The sequence below is a fragment of the Chrysemys picta genome, chromosome 19, assembly GCF_011386835.1.
Source record: "Chrysemys picta bellii isolate R12L10 chromosome 19, ASM1138683v2, whole genome shotgun sequence".
Classification (NCBI taxonomy): Eukaryota; Metazoa; Chordata; order Testudines; family Emydidae; genus Chrysemys; species Chrysemys picta.
This window is the reverse complement of record NC_088809.1, coordinates 25,188,430-25,212,351: the sequence shown is the minus strand read 5'-3', so window position 1 is coordinate 25,212,351 and position 23,922 is coordinate 25,188,430. Positions and strand designations below refer to the sequence as shown.

General features: G+C 57.0%; 1 protein-coding gene across 7 annotated transcripts in view; it reads right to left on the bottom strand.

The window, feature by feature from the left end:
• The window catches only part of SEPTIN4 (septin-4), a 68,056-nt gene that overhangs the window by 31,114 nt on the left and 13,020 nt on the right, over nt 1-23,922 (bottom strand). For 2 of the 7 annotated variants that reach the window (XM_008174795.4, XM_024111349.3), the window contains exons 2-8: nt 16,082-16,222; nt 15,252-15,569; nt 14,305-14,398; nt 13,671-13,757; nt 3,531-3,654; nt 872-1,006; nt 309-426 (exon numbers count right to left, since the gene is read on the bottom strand). In XM_008174795.4, the coding sequence (XP_008173017.2) occupies nt 309-426; nt 872-1,006; nt 3,531-3,654; nt 13,671-13,757; nt 14,305-14,398; nt 15,252-15,569; nt 16,082-16,222 (1,017 nt within the window). Of the gene's footprint in view, nt 1-308; nt 427-871; nt 1,007-3,530; nt 3,655-13,670; nt 13,758-14,304; nt 14,399-15,251; nt 15,570-16,081; nt 16,223-21,479; nt 21,613-23,922 lie in introns of those variants that run through there. The other 5 variants (XM_005278860.3, XM_065573556.1, XM_042845708.2 and 2 more) reach the window with 4 other exon arrangements.

Sequence of the window (23,922 nt, the reverse complement as noted above, 5' to 3'; positions counted from 1 at the left end):
ACGGAATCCCCTGAGGTGCAGCAGCACCCGGGGAGTGATGGCGGAGGCTGGGGTGTAGACAGGCTCATGGTACCAGGCCGGTGCCCAGACATGCGCAGGACACCCTGGCTGAGTCCCAGGAAGCACACAGCTGCTCCCCTGGCTGTCAATGGTTAATGGCACTGGTGGGGAATTGTGGCTCCCATTTTTCCAGAGGCAGTGCCAGAGTGAAAGACCCTAGTGTCAGCCAGGGGCGGGGGCGGGAGGAGCAGTCCATTACTTGGGCTGGGGGGAGGGAGGAATTCAGAGGCAGCCAGGCCTCCTCTCACCTTGCTTTTCTTACGCTCCACCTCTGAGGGCGTCAGGGTGTCAGCTTTTGCCAGGATGGGCACAATGTTCACCCGCTGATGGAGAGCTCTCATGAATTCCACATCCAGGGGACGAAGGCTGCCGACAGAGAGCAAAGTTAGCCCTGTAAATTGGGGCAGGACGTTCTCGTAGCTACAGGACTCCGGCAGTGCGAGCGTCCGCCAAGCATTGCCCTGGCAGTGCCAGCTGGGGACTCCACAGTGTGAGCTTCCCCAGCGCAGTGCCCTGGCAGTGCCCAGACAGGACTCCGGCAGTGTGAGCATCCTAGAGTCATTGCCTCCCCACTGCCCACTGAGCCCCCTGCAATGCAAGCGTTCCCACAGCAGCCCTCAGTCCAGACTCCTGCAGCAATGCCGTTAGTGCTTGGCTGGGAGTCCAGCGCTGTGAGCATCACGCCCAGGGCCAGCACTCATTTACTGAGCAGCAAGTCCAGCTCACTAGTGCTGTGTCTAGGACTTGTGGGTAAGGTGGTTTTTAGCATTCTCAGGGAAGGAGGGAGGGATCGGCTATGGATTTCCCATACCCATGTCCAAAGGGTGAGATGAAGTAGAGGCAGCAGTGCACGCGGTTGTCCTGGATGTTCTTCCGGTTCAGGCCGCTCTCATCCCGGAAATATTGCTCAAATTGCTGATCTATGTAATCAGCCACAGGTTTCCAGCTGGGAAGAGAGGGGACAGGGTGGAGAGAGCCAAGTGAGCCCAGTCCCCAGTGCGCCGGCCAGCATGTTAAAAGAACTCCCTGCACTAGGAAACGTAAGACCATCAGCTCGGAATTAGCCTGCTTCCATTGTCCTGCAGGAGCTGCAAGGAGCTGCTGCTCCTCTCCAGCCGGGACCCAGATGTGAGAAGCTATGAGCTTCACTAGTGCTGAAACACAGGGATGGCTGCACCAGAACCCAGGGCAGCATCTGATCTCTGACACTGCAAATGGCGGAGGGCAATCAGGGGAAATTCTCATCCTCCTCTGTCAGCCTCGCATCCTGAATTAACCTCGCAGGCCTGGGGAACTGTCCTTCATCCAGGCCTCAGCTAAGATAACAGAGCATGTGCAAGAGCACATCATAAAGTGCTGAAAATGTACCAGAGCCGCCCCGCACCTGACAGAAGTGATGTGCCAAATCAGGTGCTTCTGTACCCCACACTAGCACAGTGTGTTACTCATTAGTAATTACACCACAGCTAGAGATCTGGGACTCTGCTATTAGACCCATGTTATGATAGCTGCCTCTTTAGCTCAAGCAGTAGAAGCTCATGCTTTCCCCCCCACCCCCACGGTGCTCCCGATGACCCACACACGGGCACAGCACTGTCTATGAGCACTAGCTCACAATCTGCTCCCACAGGCAGGAAGACAAGCCACAGATCCCGCTGCCCCATGTTCTGCTGCTGTCTCACAAATACTTGTGTAGCCCACTGGACAGAGGAGAGTTGTGTCCTCCTGTCCAGGTCAGCCCACGGAGAACAGCAGCTAACGTAGAAGAGGTCTGAGCTATGGAACTAAAGATGATGGTTCACACCCAGCTGCTAAGCCGGGGGAGCAGTAAATATAGACACGTATAGCTGCTAGGGAGAGGAGCCTGGTGTGACTGTTAGCAGGGGTCTACTGTACGCTGTGCTATGAGAAGGGAATGGGGACACTGTACTAACATTCATTCTGCTGGGGCAGTTTATTATTTATTGGGTTAATGGGAGCTGACTGTTTGCGGCGGCCTGAGACCGAGAGCAGTTGTTGGGGTGGGATTTTCCCGGGGTCCAGGGCAGGAGAGCAGCCTCACTCTCCTTCACACCTGGGGGAGGGGGAGAGAGGGTGCTGGGTGTCTGTCACCAGTTTGAGTCCTGCCCAGTCTGGGGGCTCTGCCCCATGTCCAGCTTCCACAGCCCCACGCACTCCTGTACTCTGCATTACACTGTAAGCTCTTCAGGGTAGGGCTGTCTCTGACGTGTGTTCAGACAGAGCATAGCACCATTGGGGCCGAGCCCAGCATATCCCTCTGTGCAGCAGGAACCACAGCTGCCTCCCTGGGCATGTGGCAGAGCTGGCCCCGCTGTGACTGGCACAGAGGGGATGGGAAGCAGATCAAACAGAGAAAAAGCCACTCATCTTTTCTGGTAAATTGCTGGGTCGGTCTCATCATCTGTTGGAGTCTGGCTCAGGATTGTTGAACTTTTAAGGTTGGCCATACAGTTTGTCTGATCTGTAGCTGTGTCTGGGGAAAGGCAGTGTTTCCCAGTGGGTAGAGCACTGGACTGGACTGGGACTCTGGAGACTTGGGTTCTAGTCCCAGCTCTGCCACTGGCGGGCTGGTGACCTTGGGCAAGTCACTGCCCTGTGCCTCAGTTTCCCCAGCTGTAAAATGAAGATAAGGACCCTACCCTCTGGAGTGCTGTTTAAGGGCTAGGTGTCATTATTTCCTTTACTTCCTTTGGTTCAAGCTTAAGTGTTTCTCTGCACCACAAGCTAGACTTACTGGCAGAAATGAATCCAGAACAATGGGGTTTGTTAATGGGCGAACCTCACACCACAGGTGGGGTCAGGGCTTGCATGCACACATCCCTAACCCTGGAGCTTTGGCAGATGTAAGAGTTGGAGTGTGCCAGGCTGGCTTTCCAAAGTCATTTTCCTGGCTGAGTCCCTCACATGCTGTGCATGCATTGTGCAGATAAATCAGAGGAGCGACAAACAGCCAGGCCAGACCAGACATTTACCCCGCAAGGCAGCCTGAGAAGCCAGGAATTCTGTGCCAGCCATGAACATTGCCACTTTGTTCAGCTCCCTCTCCAGGGTCATCGATAACTGTATTGACAAGCACTGACACCAGGACTGCCCTCCGGGATTGACCCCTTTGCACACGATGGCTCAGTTACTACTGCTTTTATGTTCCTCTCTCCAGACCAGAGTCTGCCCGCACAGCCACTGAGCACCAGGCTTCCAGGTCATTAGCAGAAAGCCTGATTTGCACCCTGAGCCTCCTCCAGTCTCTGCTGCTCCACCCCAGGAGGATGTGAGCAGTTCAGTGAGGCAGGGCTGGTTTGCGTGCAGCGGCCTGCGCTCATCTAGTACTTGGTGTCATTTCTGTTCTCTCCAGGGCCCAGACTGCCCAGTGGGCGTGGCTGCCCGGGCTCCTGCTCATCCTGCCAGGCGAACTGCGGAGCCATGGCCCCTTCCTCTCCCGTGGGACGTACCATTCCGTGTTGTTCACGGCGTCGCCGAATCCTGGGGTGTCCACGATGGTCAGGCGCAGTTTGACCCCCTTCTCCTCAATGTCCACCACGTGTTTGATGATCTCCACCGTCTGAGTAATGCGCTCTGGAACAGCAACAGAAGCAGTCAGTGGGCTGATCCAGCAGGGGCCGGGGATAGCCGAGCGTGGCTGCACCAGGACGGCGGAGACCCAGATCAGTTAGCTGTGGGGCAGCTGCAGGGCCAGCCTGTGCCAGGTACCGGTGAGCACTGGCGCAGCCTGGGGGCGATGCAGAGCTGGGCCTTGCCAGCGAGCATTAGAAGGGATTGTCTCAGCTCCGCAGCACAAAGAGGCAGGGCTGTATGTGGGCAAGACCATGGCCTGGCCTCTTCTCAGCTCCTCCCCTTGCTCTCTGGGGCAATCTGTGCCCCATGGATGCTCAGAGGGGACAGCCCTTGTGCTCTCCTGACTGCAGGCCCCTCGACTGGGCCTGGCCCTTGTGCAGGGGTGCAGGGGCTGGGGGTGAGAAAGCTACTGGCTCCCTCTTCCCCCACTGCGCACCTGTGCCAGGGGCACTTGGAGCACTCCTCTGGTGGTAACGCACGGCGGGCAGGGAGCTGGGAGCACGTTGGGAGGTAGAAAGAGATGAGTGGAGAAGAGGCAGCTGCAGGGCTCCCCTGAGAGAGAGGAAAAGGGAGTGATGGGAATATCAGTCCCACGGTGATTTCCAGAGGAGTCTGGGCTCTTTACATTCACCAGAGCAGGGCAAAGGCTGAGCAGGAGCCGCTCCCTGGCCATGCCCAAGGCCCCATGCTGCAGTCTGTGCCTACATTAACGCTGCCACACTGCCCCCCTGCCTTGGGGGGAGAACTCGGTGCAGGGAGGGTTGCAGCCCTGGAGCCCGAGCAAAGGCCACACTGGCACTGCTTAGAGATAGCAGCTCCTATGGCTGCAGTGTGGGGACAGCGAACATATGGCCCTGCACTGCAGCAAAGGAATTGGCCTGCTGTAGACCAACCATATATAAACAGATCTGGTTTGTCCCCGGAGAGCCCCAAACACATTGCTCAGGGCCCTGGCTGTGACAAGCGCTTGGTTCCCGTGCAGCTCCCCAGACCCTGAGAAGGGAAGGTCGGTCAGGACCCATCCCAGCCCTGCAGGAGCTGACTCCAGGGGCTGACGTGCCAGGAAATGTGTGAGCCCGCCCCCCATCCCCTGCTCAGCTAATGCAGCGGAGCCCTTTGGATTGTGTAAATGGGCCTGGAGTCATTTCAGCATCCCTGACCTGTTTACAATTCTCAGGCTGTCATTTAACCCTCCCTTTTCAGAGGCTATTCCTGAGTGCTGCGTTCTCCTGCTCCAAGCCAAGGCGCGGTGCTAGGCCCACCAGCACCTTGGCACTCTTGGGGCGGGGGGAGTCATTTGGCAGAGATCTTCACTCAGCCTTTGTCATTGGTTGGGCCATCCTGATTATCACTTCTCCTGCTGATAATACCTTAATTAATTACTCTCATTACAGTTGGTATGGCAGCACCCATTTTTTCATGTTCTCTGTGTGTATATATATATACACACACCTTCCTACTGTATTTTCCACTGCATGCATCCGATGAAGTGGGTTTTAGCCCATGAAAGCTTATGCTCAAATAAATGTGTTAGTCTCTAAGGTGCCACAAGTACTCCTGTTCTTTTTGCTGATACAGACTAACACGGCTGCTACTCTGAAACCTGACACTTTAAGAACTGTTTCAGACAGCCTTAAAGGGGGTGTCCCCAGGCAGGGCTTCAGCCTTCTCCATACAGGACAAGCTCCAACAGGCCAGTGGGGAGCAATGGACCCCAGAGCCAAGCTGTGCGTGAGCAGGGAGGAACGGGGCCAGTGCACCGCCACGGAGGCAGCAGAGCCCCCAATTCCTGTGGGATGGGGGAGAGATATACACAGAGTCCCCTCTGTGCATGGCTGAGGGGTACAATGCTGCCCCCACTTCCCCAATACCAAGGCACTGACCATGCACACAGGACTCTGCGCTGGCCGCTCGGGGCATCTCTCCTGTTCTTTTGGTGGTTTGATTTCCTGTGGGAAGTTTGTAACCACGCGGACTCCAGTCGTCCCCGAGGAGGGGAGTGTGACGTTGCACTCCATATGCTTTATGAAAGTATGTTTATAAATGGGAATATGATGTAACTGGAATTCGCTTTCTGCAAAAGGTCTTTTGTAAGATATCATTACAAAGCTTATAATCTACTGAGTGTGTCCATCCTATTTGTATGCATGTATCATTAGGGTTACCATATTTCAACAAGCAAAAAAAGAGGACGGGAGGAGCCCCGCCCTAGCCCCGCCCCTGCCCCTCCCACTTCCCGCCCCCCAGAACCCCCAACCCTCCCCCCGTTCCTTGTCCCCTGACTGCCCCCTCCTGGGACCCCTGCCCCTAACTGCCCCCCAGGACTCCACTCCCTATCTAAGCCTCCTTGCCTCTTGTCCCCTGACTGCCCCAACCCTTATCCACACCCCCACCCCCAGACAGACCCCTGGGACTCCCACGCCCCATCCAACCACTCCCCACCCCCTGACAGCCCCCCCCCCAGAACTCCCAACCCATCTAAACCCCTCTGCTCCCTGTCCCCTGACTGCTGCGATCCCTCTCCCCACTTCTACCCCCTGACAGCCCCCCCCAGAACTCCCAACCCATCTAAACCCCTCTGCTCCCTGTCCCCTGACTGCTGCGATCCCTCTCCCCACTTCTACCCCCTGACAGCTCCCCCCCAGAACTCCCAGCCCCCTACCCCCCTGCTCCTTGTCCCCTGACTGCCCCCTCCTGGGACCCCTGCTCGTAACTGCCCCCCAGAACCCCACCCTCTACCTAAGATCCCTGTTCCTTGTCCCCTAACTGCCCCCTCCTAAGACTCCCCCCAACTGCCCCCCAGGACCCTACCGCCTACCTGTACCCTGACTGCCCAAAACTTTTTCCACTCCCCCCAAAAAGCCCCCCCCCGTTTCTTGACTGCCCCCTCCAGAACCTCCCTGTCCCTTCTCCTGCCCCCCCTTACCCTGCTGCTCAGAACAGGGTGTTGGGCTCTGTGCCAGCCGGACACATGGCTGAGCTCCCCAGCACAACAAAACCCGGTCCCTGGCCCTGCACAATGCTGCTGGACCGGGCTGCAGGAGGAGGAGCTGCCGGCCGGCTCAGAATGCAGGGAGGAGGAAGCTGCTCCGGAGTCCAGCCCGGGACTTTCCTGCAGCCCTCCCAGCTCTGCTCTGCCGGGGGAGGGGGGAAATCCCGGACATTTTGAGTGCTTTACAGATTCCCCCCGGACGCTATTTTTAGCACGAAAAGGAGGACATGTCCGGGTAAATCCGGACGAATGGTAACCCTATGTATCATTCTTGTATCTGAAGCTAGAAATACGAAGTATAACTCTGAGGTCCTATAGTAATTATGCAAAGTGTGGGCCATTAATGGTGGTTTAGAATTTTGATGGTTCCCACTGACTAGGACAATTGGTTGTAGATGGTTTATTTACCTGCAAGCCTTCCTGTGTACGTGTGGGCCAGCCCATGGGGAATGAAGAATGAGGTCTCACAGGATCCTGGAATCCATCTAAAATCTGGTGCTTTTCCATTTAGAAGGAAGGGTGGGAACCCACAGAGACAAAAGATTCCTGCCTTGTGACAAAGCTATAAAAGGGGGTGGAACAGAACAAAGGGGGCTGCCAGTCATGAGAAAGCCCTTAGTTTCCACCTAAGCAGCGCCGGCTTTAGGACCTGCGGGGCCCGATTCCAATACCCGGCGGCAGTCCGGGTCTTCGGCGGCACTTCGGTGGCGGGGGGTCCGCTCCACATCTTCCGCGGCACTGAAGGACCCACCGCCGCCGAAATGCCCCCGAGGACCTGGAGTGGACACCCCCCCCGCCGCCAAAATGCCACCGGAGCGGACCGCCGCTGGCTGAGCCTAAGCCGTGGGGCCCTCTTAGCTGTGGGGTCCAATTCCGGGGAATCGGGGGAATTGATCTAAAGCCGGCCCTGCACCTAAGATGTCTGCTGGAACTATCAAGGACTGTACCAGGGGAAAGGATTAGGCCCAGACTAGGAAGGAGTCTAGTCTGTGAAAGAAGCTTATTGGAACATCTCTGTGGGTGAGATATTACCTGTAATCAGTTTCTTAATGTATTAGGCTTAGACTTGTGTGTTTTTGTTTTATGTTGCTTGGTGACTTACTTTGTTTTGTCTGTTATTACTTGAAACCACTTACATCCTACTTTTAATACTTAATACAATCACTTTTGTTTATTAATTAACCCAGAGTAGGTGATTAATATCTGGGGGAGCAAACAGCTGTGCATATCTCTCTATCAGAGAAGAGAAGAGTGAGGTGGGATTTGATAGCAGCCTTCAACTACCTGAAGGGGGGTTTCAAAGAGGATGGAGCTCAGCTGTTCTAAGTGGTGGCAGATGACAGAACAAGAAGCAATGGTCTCAAGTTGCAGTGGGGGAGGTCTGGGTTGGATATTAGGAAACACTATTTCACTAGGAGGGTGGTGAAGCACTGGAATGGGTTACCTAGGGAGGTGGTGGAATCTCCATCCTTAAGAGGTTTTTAAGGCCCATCTTGACAAAGCCTTGGCTGGGATGATTTAGTTGGGGTTGGTCCTGCTTTGAGCAGGGGGTTGGACTAGATGACCTCCTGAGGTCTCTTCCAACTCTAATATTCTATGATTCTATGATCAGTGTTATAGAGGGCGGACAATTTATGAGTTTACCCTTTATAAGCTTTATACAGAGTAAAACGGATTTATTTGGGGTTTGGATCCCATTGGGATCTGGGGGTCTGGGTGCTGGTGATAGGTGACCTGCTGAGCAGTTTTTGGTTAAAATCTGTAGCTTTGGGGGCGTGGACCAGACCTGGGTCTGTGTTGCTGTAGGTTAGCGTGTTTGGCTGAACAAGGCAGGGTTCTGGAGGCCCAAGCTGGCAGTGAAAACGGGCTCAGAGGTAATTTCAGCACATCAGGTGACAGTCCCAAGGGGGTCCCTGTGACTGAACCCATCACAGGGAGCTTTGCATGGAGCTGGGATCAAAGGGAGAGCCCAGAAAGGGCACGGAGCATGGCATTGACACCTGCAGTTCCCCCACCTGGGTGATGGCCAAGCAGAAGTGACAAAGGAGGCTGCAGTTTGGCTGGATCTCAGAGGAACAGGATCGGGCCTAGGAGGGGAGAGCTCTCCTGGCCCCTGATCTTCTCCTGGGCTCCAGAAGCAGGAACAAGCCTAATTAAACTTACTCACTCCATTTCTCTGCCAGCTACAGGGTAACTGCTGAACGCCACAGCCGATACTAAAAGATACCATAGTATACTTGCCAGCAAGTTAAAAAAGTATGGATTGGATAAATGGACTATAAGGTAGATAGAAAGCTGGCTAGATTGTTGAGCTCAACGGGTAGTGATCAACAGCTCAATGTCTAGTTGGCAGCTGGTATCAAGCGGAGTGCCCCAAGGATTGGTCCTGGGGCCGGTTTTGTCCAACATCTTTATTAATAATCTGGATGATGGGATGGATTGCACCCTCAGCAAGTTTGCAGATGACACTAAGCTGGGAGGAGAGGTAGATCACTGGAGGATAGGGGTAGGGTCCAGAGTGACCTGGACAAATTGGAGGATTGGGCCAAAATAAATCTGATGAGGTCAAGAAGGACAAGTGCAGAGTCCTGCACTTAGGACACAAGAATCCCATGCACTGGCTGGGGACCGACTGGCTGAGCAGCAGTTCTGCAGAAAAGGACCTGGGGATTACAGTGGATGAGAAGCTGGATATGAGTCACCAATGTGCCCTTGTTGCCAAGAAGGCTAATGGCATATTGGGCTGCATTAGTAGGGGCATTGCCAGCAGATCAAGGGAAGTGATTATTCCCCTGTATTCAGCACTGGTGAGGCCACATTTGGAGTATTGCATCCAGTTTTGGGCCCCCCACTAAAGAAAGGATGTGGACAAATTGGAGAGAGTCCAGTGGAGGGCAACGAAAATGATTAGGGGGCTGGAGCACGACTTATGAGGAGAGGCTGAGGGAACTGGGCTTGTTTAGTCTGCAGAAGAGTGAGGGGGCATTTGATAGCAGCCTTCAACTACCTGAAGGGAGGTTCCAAAGAGGATGGAGCTCGGCTGTTCTCAGTGGTGGCAGTGACAGAACAAGGAGCAACGGTCTCAAGTTGCATGGGGGGAGGTCTAGGCTGGATATTAGGAAACACTATTTCACGAGGAGGGTGGTGAAGCACTGGAATGGGTTACCTAGGGAGGTAGTGGAATCTCCATTCTTAGAGGTTTTTAAGGCCCAGCTTGACAAAGCCTTAGCTGAGATGATTTAGTTGGTGTTGGTCCTGATTTGAACAGGGGATTGGACTAGATACCTCCTGAGGTCTCTTCCAACCCAAATCTTCTATAATTCTATGAATTCCAAACTCACCGGGAATGTTCTCAGCAGGGGTGGCCAGAACGCTATTGATTTGGGGATAACTCAGAAGAGGGAAAGTGGGAACACACGGAGCCATGGGCAGCTGTTGATAGCACTCCCTGCGCAGCACACACCACTGGACTACCGTCACAAAGGGGCCCAGGCACCTCGCCACCTCATTAGGTGTCACTGGCATCCGCAAACCCTCGCTCAGCTGCCACCGAACCCTGCAGGTGCCTAAACTCGATGGTTTCCGAGTGGAAGTTCCACACACACTGACATTTCTACCTCTGGGCATCGCAATGCAGCCCCCTGGCAGGCCTGCAGCACCTGAGCCCCAGTGCGAGCCACGAATGGGGCATTCCTCCACTGCACTCTGCTGCAGGGCCCGATCCCACAGGCGCACTCACAGCCCACCCAGCTCCACCCAAAGCATCCACGAGAAGCAGAGGAGCAGGTGTTCCCTGCTACCTGCCAGCCCAGCAGGCAGGGCACTCACCTGGGAGGGGAGACGCGCGGTTCTGGTCCCCCTGCTCCAATGGCTCTAATTCTGTACCTACCATGGAACAGCTTCACCAGGAGAGACTGAGGAGCCCAGGGCAGATAAACCCTTGGCCCCTGATTAGGGCACTCTCCTGGGAGGTGGCAGATCCCTGTTCACAGGTCTTCTGCTCAGGCCAGGGGAATGCTGCAACCACTGGGCAAGAGGTTAGGGGCTCATGGCAAGCAGAGACAGGCGCCGCTCTGCAGCTTGGATTGCATACCACAGACCCTAGAACTCCCTCCAGCGACTGGAGGCCCTTTTCCACCCTAGTGTTGGGAAGGAGGAGGGTGCCGATGCAGGGGTTAGGTCAGACCCAACTCGAGGCCTGAAAACATTGAGGAAGCTTCTGCTGGGAGAGGTTGCTCATTCTCCCCCAGAAGCAGAAGGCCCCACTTTACGGAAGGCTCTTTCTCAGTCAGTGGGCTCCTGGCAGGGACACTCTATCTTCAGCCCAGAGACACATGGGGGATTGTGCCAGAAACTAACCATCTGTGACTCTCCATCCGCTGTGGCCGAGGTGCTGACAAGTGATGGCAGGGCAGCACCGGGGGCTTGGCAGTTAGTCACTCCAACCCAGAGCTGCAGGGATAGTTAGGACTTTAATTGGACTAAATCAGTGGAAGTTAGGAGCCCAGTTACATTACCTTGGAGGATCTGGGCCGCAGTGACTTCCCCAGCAAACAGGTTCCATTATAAATCCAAGGATAGTTTCTCTAACTGCCTCCAGTCCAGGCAGGATCTCAAACCCCATCTGTACTCTGCATACATCCTACCGTATAACAGGGCATGAACCCCATCCGAACCCAGCTGCAGAGCTCAAAGCTGGCTGAATTTAGCTCCTGCTCTAGTCCACAAATCATGCGGGATTAATCCTGATTTTCCGTGGAGGCAATCGTTACACCCAAATATGTGAGCAAGCAATGTTCAGCCTGTGTGTTGTTCAGGCTGTTGTGAATATTCGTTACTCGTGAGGTACGATTAGTCATCTGAGCTACCTGATTCTGTTTCTGCTCACTGATTGGATGGCTGAATAATGAACAATCCAAAAGGGCCCATTAGACCATCTAGTCATGTTTCAGACTAATGTATTTACAGGAATGGATGTGCAAGAGAATACTAATTCAAGCTGCGACCTGTGAAGCTTCCAGCACCCACAGACATCTCCATTAAACCTGGGGGAAATTTGTCTAAATGTTGAAATTCACAAAATTACAAAATAAAACCAGGAAAGTTTGGAATGACGTTTTTGTGATTTCCCTGCCCCCTGCCCTTCCCCACCCCAAATGTTTGAACAAGGGGTGAAAATGTTTCAGACTCTGAGGAGATTCTACCCGGCTGCTGCGGATAATCAGCGGGCCCAACAAGGGGCTCTGATTCCTCCTCTGGCCGTGCCTCCATGAGAAGGCTTTTCACAAACGGTGCTATTTACATTGCTGTAGTTAAACTGTAGTTAAACTCTGTGTGAACAAAGCTCTGTGTGAACACTCTTATTTCCTTTAAAGAGCAGCTATAGCGGTTTGGCTTAAGCCTGTTTCTCAGCGACACAAGCAAGAGGGATGGGGTTGGTACAGCAGACGTGTTCTCCTGTGCATGAGGCAAGTGCTCAGGTGAGAGGGGCCTGGGCAGGCTGAAGACTTTCTAAACCCCCCCCTTTGTAACTCATCCCTTGGGGGACAGTGATCCTGTGGGTCCACCTTTCCTGCCTCCCAGTCCAAGCAGCTTGTCTCTCTGGCAGCAGAGGGATGAGGGCGGCTCTGCGTGGCACCCATCGGCTCTGCTCCGGCTGGGACACAGGGACTGCCAGACCAGGCCATCTAGCCAGATACTGAGGAAGGATCCCTGCAGTGGACGCTTACCATCAGTGATGGTCATTCAAGTGACACACTTCACTCGGGGGGGGGAAGGGGGAGAGGAGGGCCTGGGCTTGCTGTCCCCCACCAACCCTGCCTGTGGACAGGACACAGGCCTAGTCCTGCTCACTTGCGGCCGCAGGGAGCCGAGCGGCTGGGAAAGGAGGGGAATGGATATGCGGGACCGTTACCGGGGCGCCACGGGAGATGGCAATAGCTACAGCTGTTTTTATAAAAACCCTCAGAGACAAAAGCAGCGGGGAATGGAGACTCCTCTCTGCTCTCAGCAAGTGGGCCTCAGCACACCAGCTAACTGCAGCGGAGGTGAAAGGAGCCAAGCCTTTGAGAAGCCAGACAAGATCCTCACTGCGCTAATCAGAGCAGTAAGCAGGCCTCCTGCTGGATGTTAGAGCAGGAGATGTGCCACCTGCCCAAGGACTAGCACAGTCTGCCTGCGCCCAGAGCAGCTGGAGCCACCCCAGGAACTACGTTCGAGACGATCCCAGTCAGGAAACAGCTGCCCACCCGACCCCGCCTTGAGCTCATCAGCAGGGGGCCTGGAACCGGTCAGCTTGGGCCAATGGAACCCGGCAGGGAGCACAGACGGAGCCGTCAGCCAACCGGACCTGACAGGGACTAGGACACATGTGGGCCAAACCCTTTGCCCTTGTAGTGCAGGGCTGGGTCTCCTTGGGCCAGCGTGAGAGGGCCAAAGCAAAGCTCTCACTAGCGTCAGTGGGAACCGACCCACGCCCACAGGTATGAACTCTACACAATCTCTCCAAATAAACCCCACCCAGAGGGCCTCAGTCAGAGCTCCCCTCGGGGGCGGGGAGGCTTCTCCCAGAAGGCCCCCCACCAGGACTCCCCCTGGTGGGGGGTGTTTTGCCAGAGGCCCCCAGTCAGTCTCACCCCTCACAGGAAGGTCTCTACAACAGCATCCCACTCCCTCACTGTGTTCTTGAAGCTCCATCTAAGGAGCAGACGCTTTCGACCAGCTCCAGGGCGTTGATTTCCACCAGCCGGGGATCTTGTCCAGTCACCTGTTTCACTTCACTCCTAAGGCCCCGGCATAAGAACGTCCTCAAAAGAGAGCAGGAAACCCCACTGAAGATCCGTCCCTCTCACCTGAACAGTTCGTCTATGCTGCGTCACCCATAGCTGCCTCCTACCAGGCACTGAGCTCTAGCAAGCCCCACATGTAGTGCTCCCTGCTGAGTGGGCCAGGCTGCTGCTCCCTGCCGATCCCCTGGCTGCTCCCAGCTGGCTGGGACAGGGAAGGTTTTGATCTCTCCTCTTACCTTCTGCACTGAGGAGTTTGCGATCCCTGTACATGTCAGTGAGGAAGAGGCTGTTCACCAGGGTGGATTTCCCCAGGCCAGACTCTCCTGGGGAAAGCAGAAAGACAACAGTTCTTGAAGATCAGAAGCAAGGCAAGAGGCTTGGGTTCCTTTGGCCCCTGTTAGGGTCCCAGGGCACGTTCCAAAGAGACAGGATCCGGAGCTGCTGCTCCAGAAACAAAGGCACCACAACCCAGGAAGTGTGACCCCAACCCACAGACCCCATGTGTCCGGAATCCTCTGGGATTTCTGCTTCCTCCCCAAAAGCAGCAGCAGGGCCCTGGCTGGAGCCCAGGCACTCCCAGGATTACAGGGGAGAGAAACGGAAGACGCGCATCTCTTCCACTGTGCTCTGCGGCTGAGTTCCCGGGACATGCTGGGCTCCTGAACACGGGAGTGTGAACCCACCTGCCCAGCGCCCGCAGTCTGCACTGCTGGGGTCTCTTCTTCCTTCCTCCTCTGCCCATTTTCACCCAGCGTGCAGGTCAGTTCTGCTCCCGCAGCAGGAGGCACATCCCCCACAGCTGTCCCAGCACACCTGTGCCCGGGGGCCCCTTTGTAGGGCTACTGGGTGAGGCCTCAGGGGTGCCCCTACCTGCCACCATCAGCGTGAAGTCAAACCCCTTCTTCACCGATTTCCGATGGACCTGATTGGGGAGCGTCGCAAACCCCACGTACTCCTTATCATCCTGCAGGGCAGAGGAGGGGGGCATGTGAATCTGGAGTGCCACCCCCATCTCACTCCCCCCTTACCCCTGGGGCATACCCGCCGCTGGGATGGAGAGCAGTCAGCCAGCCCCATTCTACGCCCTGGCCCTTGTCGCCAAAGCCCTAAGCAGGTTAGGGCTCCCTCTGACCTCTGCCCTTGGCAGGGATGCTCCGGTTGAAGGAGTCCAGAGCTCCCGATGGGCAGGGGAAGAGCCTCCGCTGACGACTACAGAGCCCGTCTGCTGGGCGTGAAGCAGTGTCTGAATTCCCCGGCTTCGGGGCTTGCCCTCAGATGCGCCTGCTCAGGCTGGCTTTTCCCCGGCCAGCTGTGTACGGGATGCCTGCACCGCTCTCACAGGCCTGAGCAGGCAGACAGCATCGGAGACCGGGGCAGGCGAGGCCGCCCTCCACAGGGGTGAGGGCCAGCACCTGCATTTCACAGGGTACCCGGCCACTGCGGCAGTGCACAGCATCATCCTTGCCACCTAGTAAGGAGAGGCCAGGAGGCAGGGACAGGTCTTTGCACAGGGACTTGGTACACTTTGGAGCCAATCCCGGCACAAGTCGAGTACCCTCAGCTCCAGGGAAGTCCATGCGAGATCTAGGAGCGCCCGGCCCATCGCAGGCCCGGGCTGTCAGGCACAATGGATTTAGGAGCCCATGCGAGCCCTAGCCCCAGTGTGTAGGGGTCTTGATCCCTGGCGTCTCGCACAGCGAACGGGCAGATCCTTCAGCAGATCAGAGCTGTACAAGCCACCTGGCTCCCTGCTCCCCAGTAACCCAGAGGCTGGAGCTCCTCGTCGACTGAGAGGCCTGGCCCGGGATGCACCGTACCTCAGAAGAGTCGTATGGATCAAGCTTGCCCCATGGGCTCCTAGGCCGCGAGGGGCTCAGTGGTGCCGGAGCTGCGATGTGCTGCTGAAAGTCCAGGGGCCGAGGCCGGGAGAAGGGCCTCAGTTCCTTCTCGTCTAGCAGCTCATCGGCAATGGGCTGGGCTACGCTGGAGAACACGCCGGGATCTACGGGCCCCTGGCCATGGGCCCTCTTGCCCTCCTCCAGCTCCACTTTCCTAAAGCTCTCGCCTGAAGGGAACTCCTTCAGGAACTGGGCCAGCTCTGCCTCCTCCGAGTCTTCTTTCAGGAAGCGCTTTATCTGCAGAGAAGGGAGTGCGGGGGGAGGGAGAGTGGTGGGGGAGATCAGGGCAGCCAGGGGGAGCGGGGCAGAGAGAGGAGCGTGCTGGTTTATGGAGAGTTAGACACGACGGAGTGAGGGCAGGTGGAACGAGCCCATGCGCTCTGCCCACTAGTCCCATCGCAGGGCTTGTTACCCACATTTGCAGGTTACTTTCAGCTCAGGTGGAACTTTGTAGGCTGGGAGCTGAGCAGCTGTTGTAGATATCTAGTGTCACCAGCCCCAGCCCCACCCCCCGCCGTATGAGTCGTTAATACAGGCGTGCAAGGAATCTGCTGTTAATAATCACATGCACCAAGAGGGGGGCTGGGAGAGCATGGGGATGGGTCAGGAAAGTGGTAGGATCTTCCTCACGCCCGAAGGGTTCAGGGCTCCCAGAGGTTAGGGCTGGGGACCCATTGGGGAGCGGTGTGGGGATGGCCCAGGCTGGAGGGACACTCCCATGCACCTCGAGATACAGTTCAGACTCTTACTGCTTGCGTCTCAGCCGGCTCCTCAGCATGCTCTGGGAGGCAGGGGCTGGCCCCTTCCCCAGGGACGGCCTGCTCCACTGCACAGGGCTGGGTCTCTTCGGGGTCTCCAGGAGCAGCTGGGCCCCCCTCACACTCTGCTGCCTGATTGCAGCATGTGAGGGGTGAGAGCGTGTGGGGTGGGATGGAGAAAAGGAATCAAAGACAGAAAAGATCAAAGGCAGGGAGAGAAGGCAGCTGGCTGGGGAAACCCCACTGGGGCTTGAGCCAGAACTGCACAGCTCCCTGCGGAGAGAACAGCCAGGCATGTCTGCGAGCCCTGCATGAGCTCTGTACCGGCACTGCCAGAGATCAGTGGAGAGGCAGCACTACCAAAGGAGACCATCAGGGGCCACAAGTAACTCTGGGTGCTGGGGACAGCTCGGCACTTGCTGCGTCTTCAACACAGCACAACCCATGCACCCCACAGCCGCCCCCGCATGCGGCAAGGCAATGGACACTGCAGGCGGTGCTAGCCAGCCCCATACCCCCACGCCCCAACTCCTGCTGCCACATTTTGGCTTCCTCCTATCCTGTCATATGTCTGGATGTGCATGGGGCACGGGGCTCCCATCACATCTGAATGTGCCCCTGTCTGCAATGAGTCTGCCAGTGTTTACACGTAGGTCTGTATATATGGGCATGTGCACATCATGCAGGTGAGCGTCTGCATGTGCACACGAGGATGCCTGTGTCACTGATAGGTAATGGTCAGGGCTGATTTCACCGTGCACGCACAACCTGATAATAAATATCCATCGACGCTAATCATAATTTACAGCTAGGCAAAGTAAGAGAACTGCTGCTTGAGGCCGTATCAGAGTGGATGGAAGGAGATTTACTTGGTATATTTTGACATGGGATGTGGCTAATTTGTGTGTTAATTTGTGCTTTAACTTTCTGAATCTCAACATCTGCTGTCATTAAATAATTAGTCTGATCCCCAGAACTTCCTGCAACTGTGAACATTGAAATATCGAAACCGCTTAAAATTAAACATTGCCATTATCTGCTGCAATTATAAAAACCCAACTGCCCAGCCCAAGAAAGTGGTTAGAAGCAGAAGCAAAACAGGCTGGCCTCACCCTCTGCAGGGTTCTCCAACTTAGCTTTGTCCCCTTTTGCTGAGAAGGCCCAAATAATCCCCCCTCCACCCCACAAAAGGCCTTTCAGCTCCCCTGGGAGATGGCTCTGCAACCTGACCTCAGTCAGGCTCATCTTGGATTGTTTGGCTGCATGTGCGGGGAGTATGTGGCTCCGTGTGTCTGGCTGCACATGCAAGCGCCTGCGTGTATCTCCCGTGTTCACACATTCACTGGCATGTGACAGAGCTGCATTATGGATGGTGAACATCACAGCCAGACCAAGGGTTCGTTCCAATTTTTGCTCAGTTTGGGGACCACCCACAGACTTTTGCAGGTCAGGCCCAGGCCCAGGCCTCTCCCCTGCAGTGGTGAAGCTCCCTCTCCTGTGCTGGGAGGCTGGGACCACGGCAGCTGGCAGTTCCTGCTCATCATTTCAGGCACGCTACTCACAGCGCAGGGACCAGGGAGAGCAGCCCAAGGGGCTGGCTCACGTCCTCGCTCCCCGCCTTCCCCAGCAGAGAACAAGTCCTGTTCGCAGGCAGGCAGTGATGGAGAGCCTGCTGTCCTGTAACTGGGGAGCACTAGGAATAGCAGGCATGGCAGAGTGGCTCAGGAAAGGATTAGGTGCTGCTCTTCCCATCCCTAAATGGCTCCCCAGGGCTTAGAGCCCAGGAGGAAATGTTAAGCAGGGGCCTGGCCTGCATGCCTGAGGCACCCACAGGTCCCTAAATGCACCTCAGCGGGAGACAATGCCTGCAAATACCACAGGAGCCAGCCCTACCTGAGAACGGGGCCCAGCCCGCAGATGGGGCAGCAAGGAGCAGCTATGTCACTTCCTCCCATTCCTGTGCTAGCAGATTTGCCCTTCGCCCTGGAGAGCACAGGCTGTCACTGCTGCGTGTGAAATCCCCGCGAGACTGGAGAATTGCCTTCCTCCCTCGCTGGGGCCCCAGCCCACTGGGTCAGGGGCGGCAGGGGGCACTGCCATTTCATGAGAGTCCTGATACCCACCATGAAACATAGAATCATAGAATCTCAGGGTTGGAAGGTTCCTCAGGAGGTATCTAGTCCAACCCCCTGCTCAAAGCAGGACCAATTCCCAACTAAATCATCCCAGCCAGGGCTTTGTCAAGCCGGGACTTAAAAACCTCCAAGGAAGGAGATTCCACCACCTCCCTAGGTAACCCATTCCAGTGCTTCGCCAGTGCTACTATGGCCATGGCTGAGAACAACGGGAGTCCCCTAGGCTGTGGGAAGCCTCTACGGACATGCCCTGGGCCCTCCCCAGCCCTCTGGCACGCTGCACTGCTCAGTCACTGCCCTAATGTCCAGGGCGCCTCCTCCATCCAATCCACACCCCCCCCACACACACACACACACAGGAGCTTGCTGCTGACACTTCCCCAGCAGGGGGTCCCCAACCCTGGAGGAGACTGTGCCTGGGCCAGGCCAGGGCATCCCGTTCAGTGAGAGCCGAGTGCTCGGCTCTGCACCCACAGTCTGCCCCTGATGGCAGACTGGGCGCCAGCCTCTACCCAGCCTGGGCATGCAGCTCCCTCTGACAATGGGAGCAGAGGGACAGACTGCTTGGGAGAGGGGAGGAGCTGGCCAGAGAAGAACACAGCACACACCTGAGCTGTTGCAGGTCAACAAGCTCATGACTTCTGGCCCAGGAACTGGGTCCCTCTGGCCTCCAGTGACACACTCTCCACAGCCTGTTTACAAGGCATCCCAAGCAAGGAGGGATTCCCTGGAGGGTCACCATGGGAGGTTCTGAGGACAGAGACCTCCAACCTGCGGGCAACAGCCCTGAACCCGGTGCAAAGTAGCTCTGCAGCACCCAAGAGCCCTCCAAAGCATGCAGGAGTCCCCACTCCTCTCTGCTGCCCACGTGAGACCTGAAGGGGGGCCTCAGGCCAGACTGGAAATCCCTCCCAACCTCCACAAGACTTGGGAGCTGGGCAGTCGAGACATACAAGTTCTCTCCCCCTCCCAGCCTGGAGGATCACTTCCTATTGCTATGTCAGATAGATCATTTTACCAGCCAAGAGCCCAGAGCCAGGCCAGCCATGGCAGGGCCAGCAGAGCTCAGGATGGATGAGCCAGGGCAAGGCACAGAGGGGCCAGCCATGCTGAGGGCCGGTGCAGAGCAGATTGTAAGCAAGACTCAGGTCTGAACCCCACAACCTAGAACAGACACACAGCTGAGTTCTCCTGCTTCGGATCCCAGCTCTGCCCAGATAAGTATGAGCCAGAACCATTCCCCCAAATGCTGAGCTCAGAGATCACAACCCCCAAACCTGACCGAGCAGCTTTTGCCCCAGCAAAGCCAGTGCAGGTGTGAACTGTCTCTGCCCAAGGAATTCTGCCCACCTGGCTTTGCCCTGAACTGCTGCACCTGTCCTCGGGGGGTGGGGGAGAGTTCTGTGTACCCCCAAACCAACAGAGACACAAACATTTCCCACAGCCCTCCCTGCACTTGCTCTTTACTGGGATGGGAAGCCCAGTAAACGTGCAGCACCCTTCTAGGCCATTTCCCCAGGTCCCACATGGGATCCTGGACTGGATGCATGAAGTCATGGTGGCTGTAGCCCCAGGTTCGCCAGCAAGCTCCTCCACATGGCAGCTGTCCTTTCACAGCCTGGTGTTTCTAAGGGCCAGGGAGTGCTCCCAGCTGCCCTTTGGACTCCAGCCCTATGAGAGACAATGAGATTGACAGCAGCTGCAGCCGAAGCTGGAGGCAATATGTGACTCAAACAATTAACTGGCTGGGCTGCACCAAAACCAAGGTCATGCTGCTTCCCGGGCTCCCCTGCCTTGCTCAGCTGGCCCTCCGGCACCGACTTCCCCTGCAGGGTTCTCAGCACGCCACACCCAACCTGCTGCTCCCATTTCCTCTGCTGTCACCTGAACACCTGTCCCCCCTGCCTCCTACAGGCAGCAAGGAGCCATCTCCACAGTGGGCTGGAAGAGGCTGGAATTGGGGTCACTGTGGGTCCCCTCCCCCAGCAATCCGGAATCTAGAGTCGAGTTTGCTATTACAAATCAATGCCGTTCATTATGTTTGTGGAACTGCAGCACTTCCCGACCCCCGCCGCCGGCCTCGCTCCCTCTCCACCCTTGTAGAGGTCACCACGCAACACAACAGTGCTTCGCAGCCGCGCACACACTGCCTCAGTGCTGCAGCACCGCTGCTCTGTCTATCCCACAGCCAGGCGAGCAGGTGCTCCTGGAAAGCCCTGCTCAGCACAGGAACCCCCGCTGCCACGCTGTGGGCTCAGGTCCTGGAAGGGTGAGCGAGCAGCTCCAGACAGCAGGCCAGTCTGTGTCAGGTGCTCCTGGGAAGCCCTGCTCAGCACAGGAACCCCCGCTGCCACGCTGTGGGCTCAGGTCCTGGAAGGGTGAGCGAGCAGCTCCGGACAGCAGGCCAGTCTGTGTCAGGTGCTCCTGGGAAGCCCTGCTCAGCACAGGAACCCCCGCTGCCACGCTGTGGGCTCAGGTCCTGGAAGGGTGAGCGAGCAGCTCCGGACAGCAGGCCAGTCTGTGTCAGGCTGGTGCAGCTCACAATAGCCCATCTGGGTGCTAGCGCTGCTAGCTGGGCTGGGCTCTCCGGTTGTCTACACTGCAATAAAAGACCCACGGCCCAGCCACCGCTGGTCTGGGTCAGCTGACTCGGGCTGGGGCTGCAGAGCTGGAAAACTGGCGGGTAAATGTTTGGGCTCAGGCTGGAGCCTGGGCTCTGAGACCCCATGGGGGGCAGGAGTGGAGGGTCCAGCCCAAGCCCAAATGTCCACATGGCTATTGTGTGCCCCCCAGCCCAAGCCTGAGTCAGCTAACCGGGCTCTGAGATTCAGTGCCAGGGGGTTACTGCAGTGTAGACAGACCTTCAGTGGTCACACTCAGCAGCTCTACCCCCTGCTAGGGCTTCCCTGGCTGGGTTCCCGGCTGGCCATGGGAACGAGCCCACAAAGTAAACCCCTAGACAGACACGGCAGGTCCCAGCAGGCTGTGCCGAGGGGGCAGACCCTTCCTGAGCGGGGGCAGGCTAGGAGGGAGGGTGCAGCATGAGAGAGGAACAGGACCAAGCCCCTCGAGGTGGGAGTGGGAAAGAGAATGCAGGGCGAAGTGTCTCTGCGCACAGCATAGCAAATGCCCTGCACAGAGGGCCCCGGTGTGGGGTCAGCCCCCAGGACAGCGTTTAGGGCAGCCTGAGCCATGCACACCCTCCCCGCCCGCCACACAGTTGGGGCCCGGGCGGACGTGGCTGGATACTCTACCTGCAGCTCACTCTTCAGCTGGGTGCCGGAGGCCATGTCTGACCCTGGGGATGTCCAAGGGCGAAAGAGGAGGCGAATGGGGACGCGGTGCTGCCGGGGCTCATTAAGAGGGGCCGGGGATGGCCCTGGCAGAGCTCCGCCCTCCCAGGGAAGCTGAGCCTATGGCTATGGAGCAGAGCTCAGGGAGCTGCCACTCCAGAGGAGCGCTCACAGTGGTGTGTGCTGGAGATGCCTGGCGCACGGGGAGGGCAGCTGGCCTGTGGCTCCCAGTGTGGCCATCGTGGCTCAGCCACATGCTGCCTGGCTCACTGGCAGGAGCTGATGGGAGCAACTTGCCAGACAGTAACGCACGTCCAGGGCCTCCCAGCCGTTCCAGGGAGCTACAGACACTGCCGGGGGGGGGGGGTCTGAACAGAGGCAAGAAGATATCCTTATCCCCAGTTCAAGATGGGGAGACCAGGACAGGCAGCCCCACCCCCAGCCCAGGAGAGGGGGCTTTGGGCTCCTTCGCTTTCGCTCTAGCACCACTCTTGGTGGCAGCTGGCGGCCGTGAGGGGCAGCTCTGCGGGAAGGCTGGAGAAGCGGCAGGGGATGGAGCGGAGCTAAGCTGAGGGCGCTGGGAGAGAACAATCTGGCAGAGTCAATGGAGGCCTGGGCTGGAACATGCAGAGCATTTACCCAGCTGCACAAAGATTAACGGCTGAAGAGTCAAAGCCCAGGAGACAAACCAGAAAACTGGCTGGGGAGCAGGAGCCAAAGGCGGAGCCCCCCTGCTGAAAGCGCTGGCTATGGGGCTCCCGGGCCCTGCTGCTGCGAGCTGCCCCCACTGCCTTCACAGATCATTATTCAGCTAGTGGCATCATGCACAGGGAAGACAGGAAACGCCAGAATTACGGTTTCCCGGGTGACCCTAATTCGGCTGCCTTGTGTGTCTGCGCTCTGAGACAGCCTTCGTCGCATGCCCACGCTCGATTCTTCCCATAGGATCCTGCCTCCCTCCGTGCCAGGACGGAGGATGCGCAGAGAACGAGCAGCTCGCGATTCTTTACCCTCGTCATTCAGTGCGTGGCCCCGGCCGTACCAGCACCCAACCGAGAGCCTGCCCTGAACACCGAATTACCCGTTTCATTGTGGGCTCTCCCACAGGCACTCGCTCAGCACCGGAGTATCGAGTATCACGGCACTGGTGATGCCGGGAGAGGAGAGCCCAGCGTCACCCTAACTCACAGACGGGGAAGAGACAAAGGGAGCAGGCCACGCAGGGAACCAGTGACAGATCCGGGATTCGCACTCGGGACCTGTCCCTCCAGAGCGCGCTGAGGGATACTGACTGCTCCTGGCTCCCGCGGACGGCAACTGCAGCTGGCAGAGTCAGCAGCTCTGCAAAGCTGAGCCCAGCTCACTCAAGGGCACACAGATAAATGAGCCTCCCCTCCCCAGTCAGTGGCTACACCCCTTATGCAGGTGGAAGGGAGGTGGCGGCATAGGAATCCTGGGGAATCCCGAGGGGCCAGTTATGCAAAGTGCAGGGCAGCCATAGGCTTGGGCTGAGTTAGCTCTGATTGACAGCAGTGGGAGCGAGAGGAGAATCAGGCTGGTTTTACAGGACTCTCAAACTGGAGACAGAAAATAGTGATGAAAATGCAACCAAGCTCCAAAGGATCCAGCTGATGAGCTGGCAGATAACGCACTGGGGAGCCCTTGGGACTCAATGGGGACCGCGGGGCGAAGGGCCCCAGGAGACCGTCTCGGAGAGTAGGGTTTGGGGCCTGCAGAGAGGCTCTATAACCATTTGCTTGCTGCCAGAGACAGCCTGGCTGTAAGGCCCATGGGCAGCATACAAAAGCCAAGGGGCTGAGCCTGGTGCTGCAGAGGGGACTTGGGGACACGGTGGGGATGGGGTCCTGAGCCTCTGTGTGCCAGAAGCTGGGAATGGGTGACAGGGGATGGATCACTTGATAATTCCCTGTTCTGTTCATTCTCCCTGGGGCACCTGGCACTGGCTGCTGTCGGAAGACAGGACACTGGGCTGGACGGATCTTTGGTCTGACCCAGTCTGGCCGTTCTTATGTTCTTCTAACATTCAGGGCCCAGAAGGAGCAGTGAGAATCAGTGGCATTGCCCAGTGTGAACGGAGTCAGCGCACCTGCGTGCAGAGCTAGGCGCTTCCCACCAGACAACATGATAGACTCCAGGGGCAGCAGAGATGCAGATAACTCAGCTCTGTGGGTGTGTCCACACTAGGAAAGGGAGGGGAGTTCTTCCCACCCACTGGCTGGCCCGTGGGGGGATCCTAGTGAGGAGAAGGCAGTATGCACACAGTAGGAAGCCTCCGGTTCACCACACTCTGCTAAGACGTGACCACTGCCTTGTCTTCACTAGGACTTTACCAAGTGGGAGTTACCGCAGCTTTTCCCAGAGTGTCCGAGTTATGGGGGCTCCG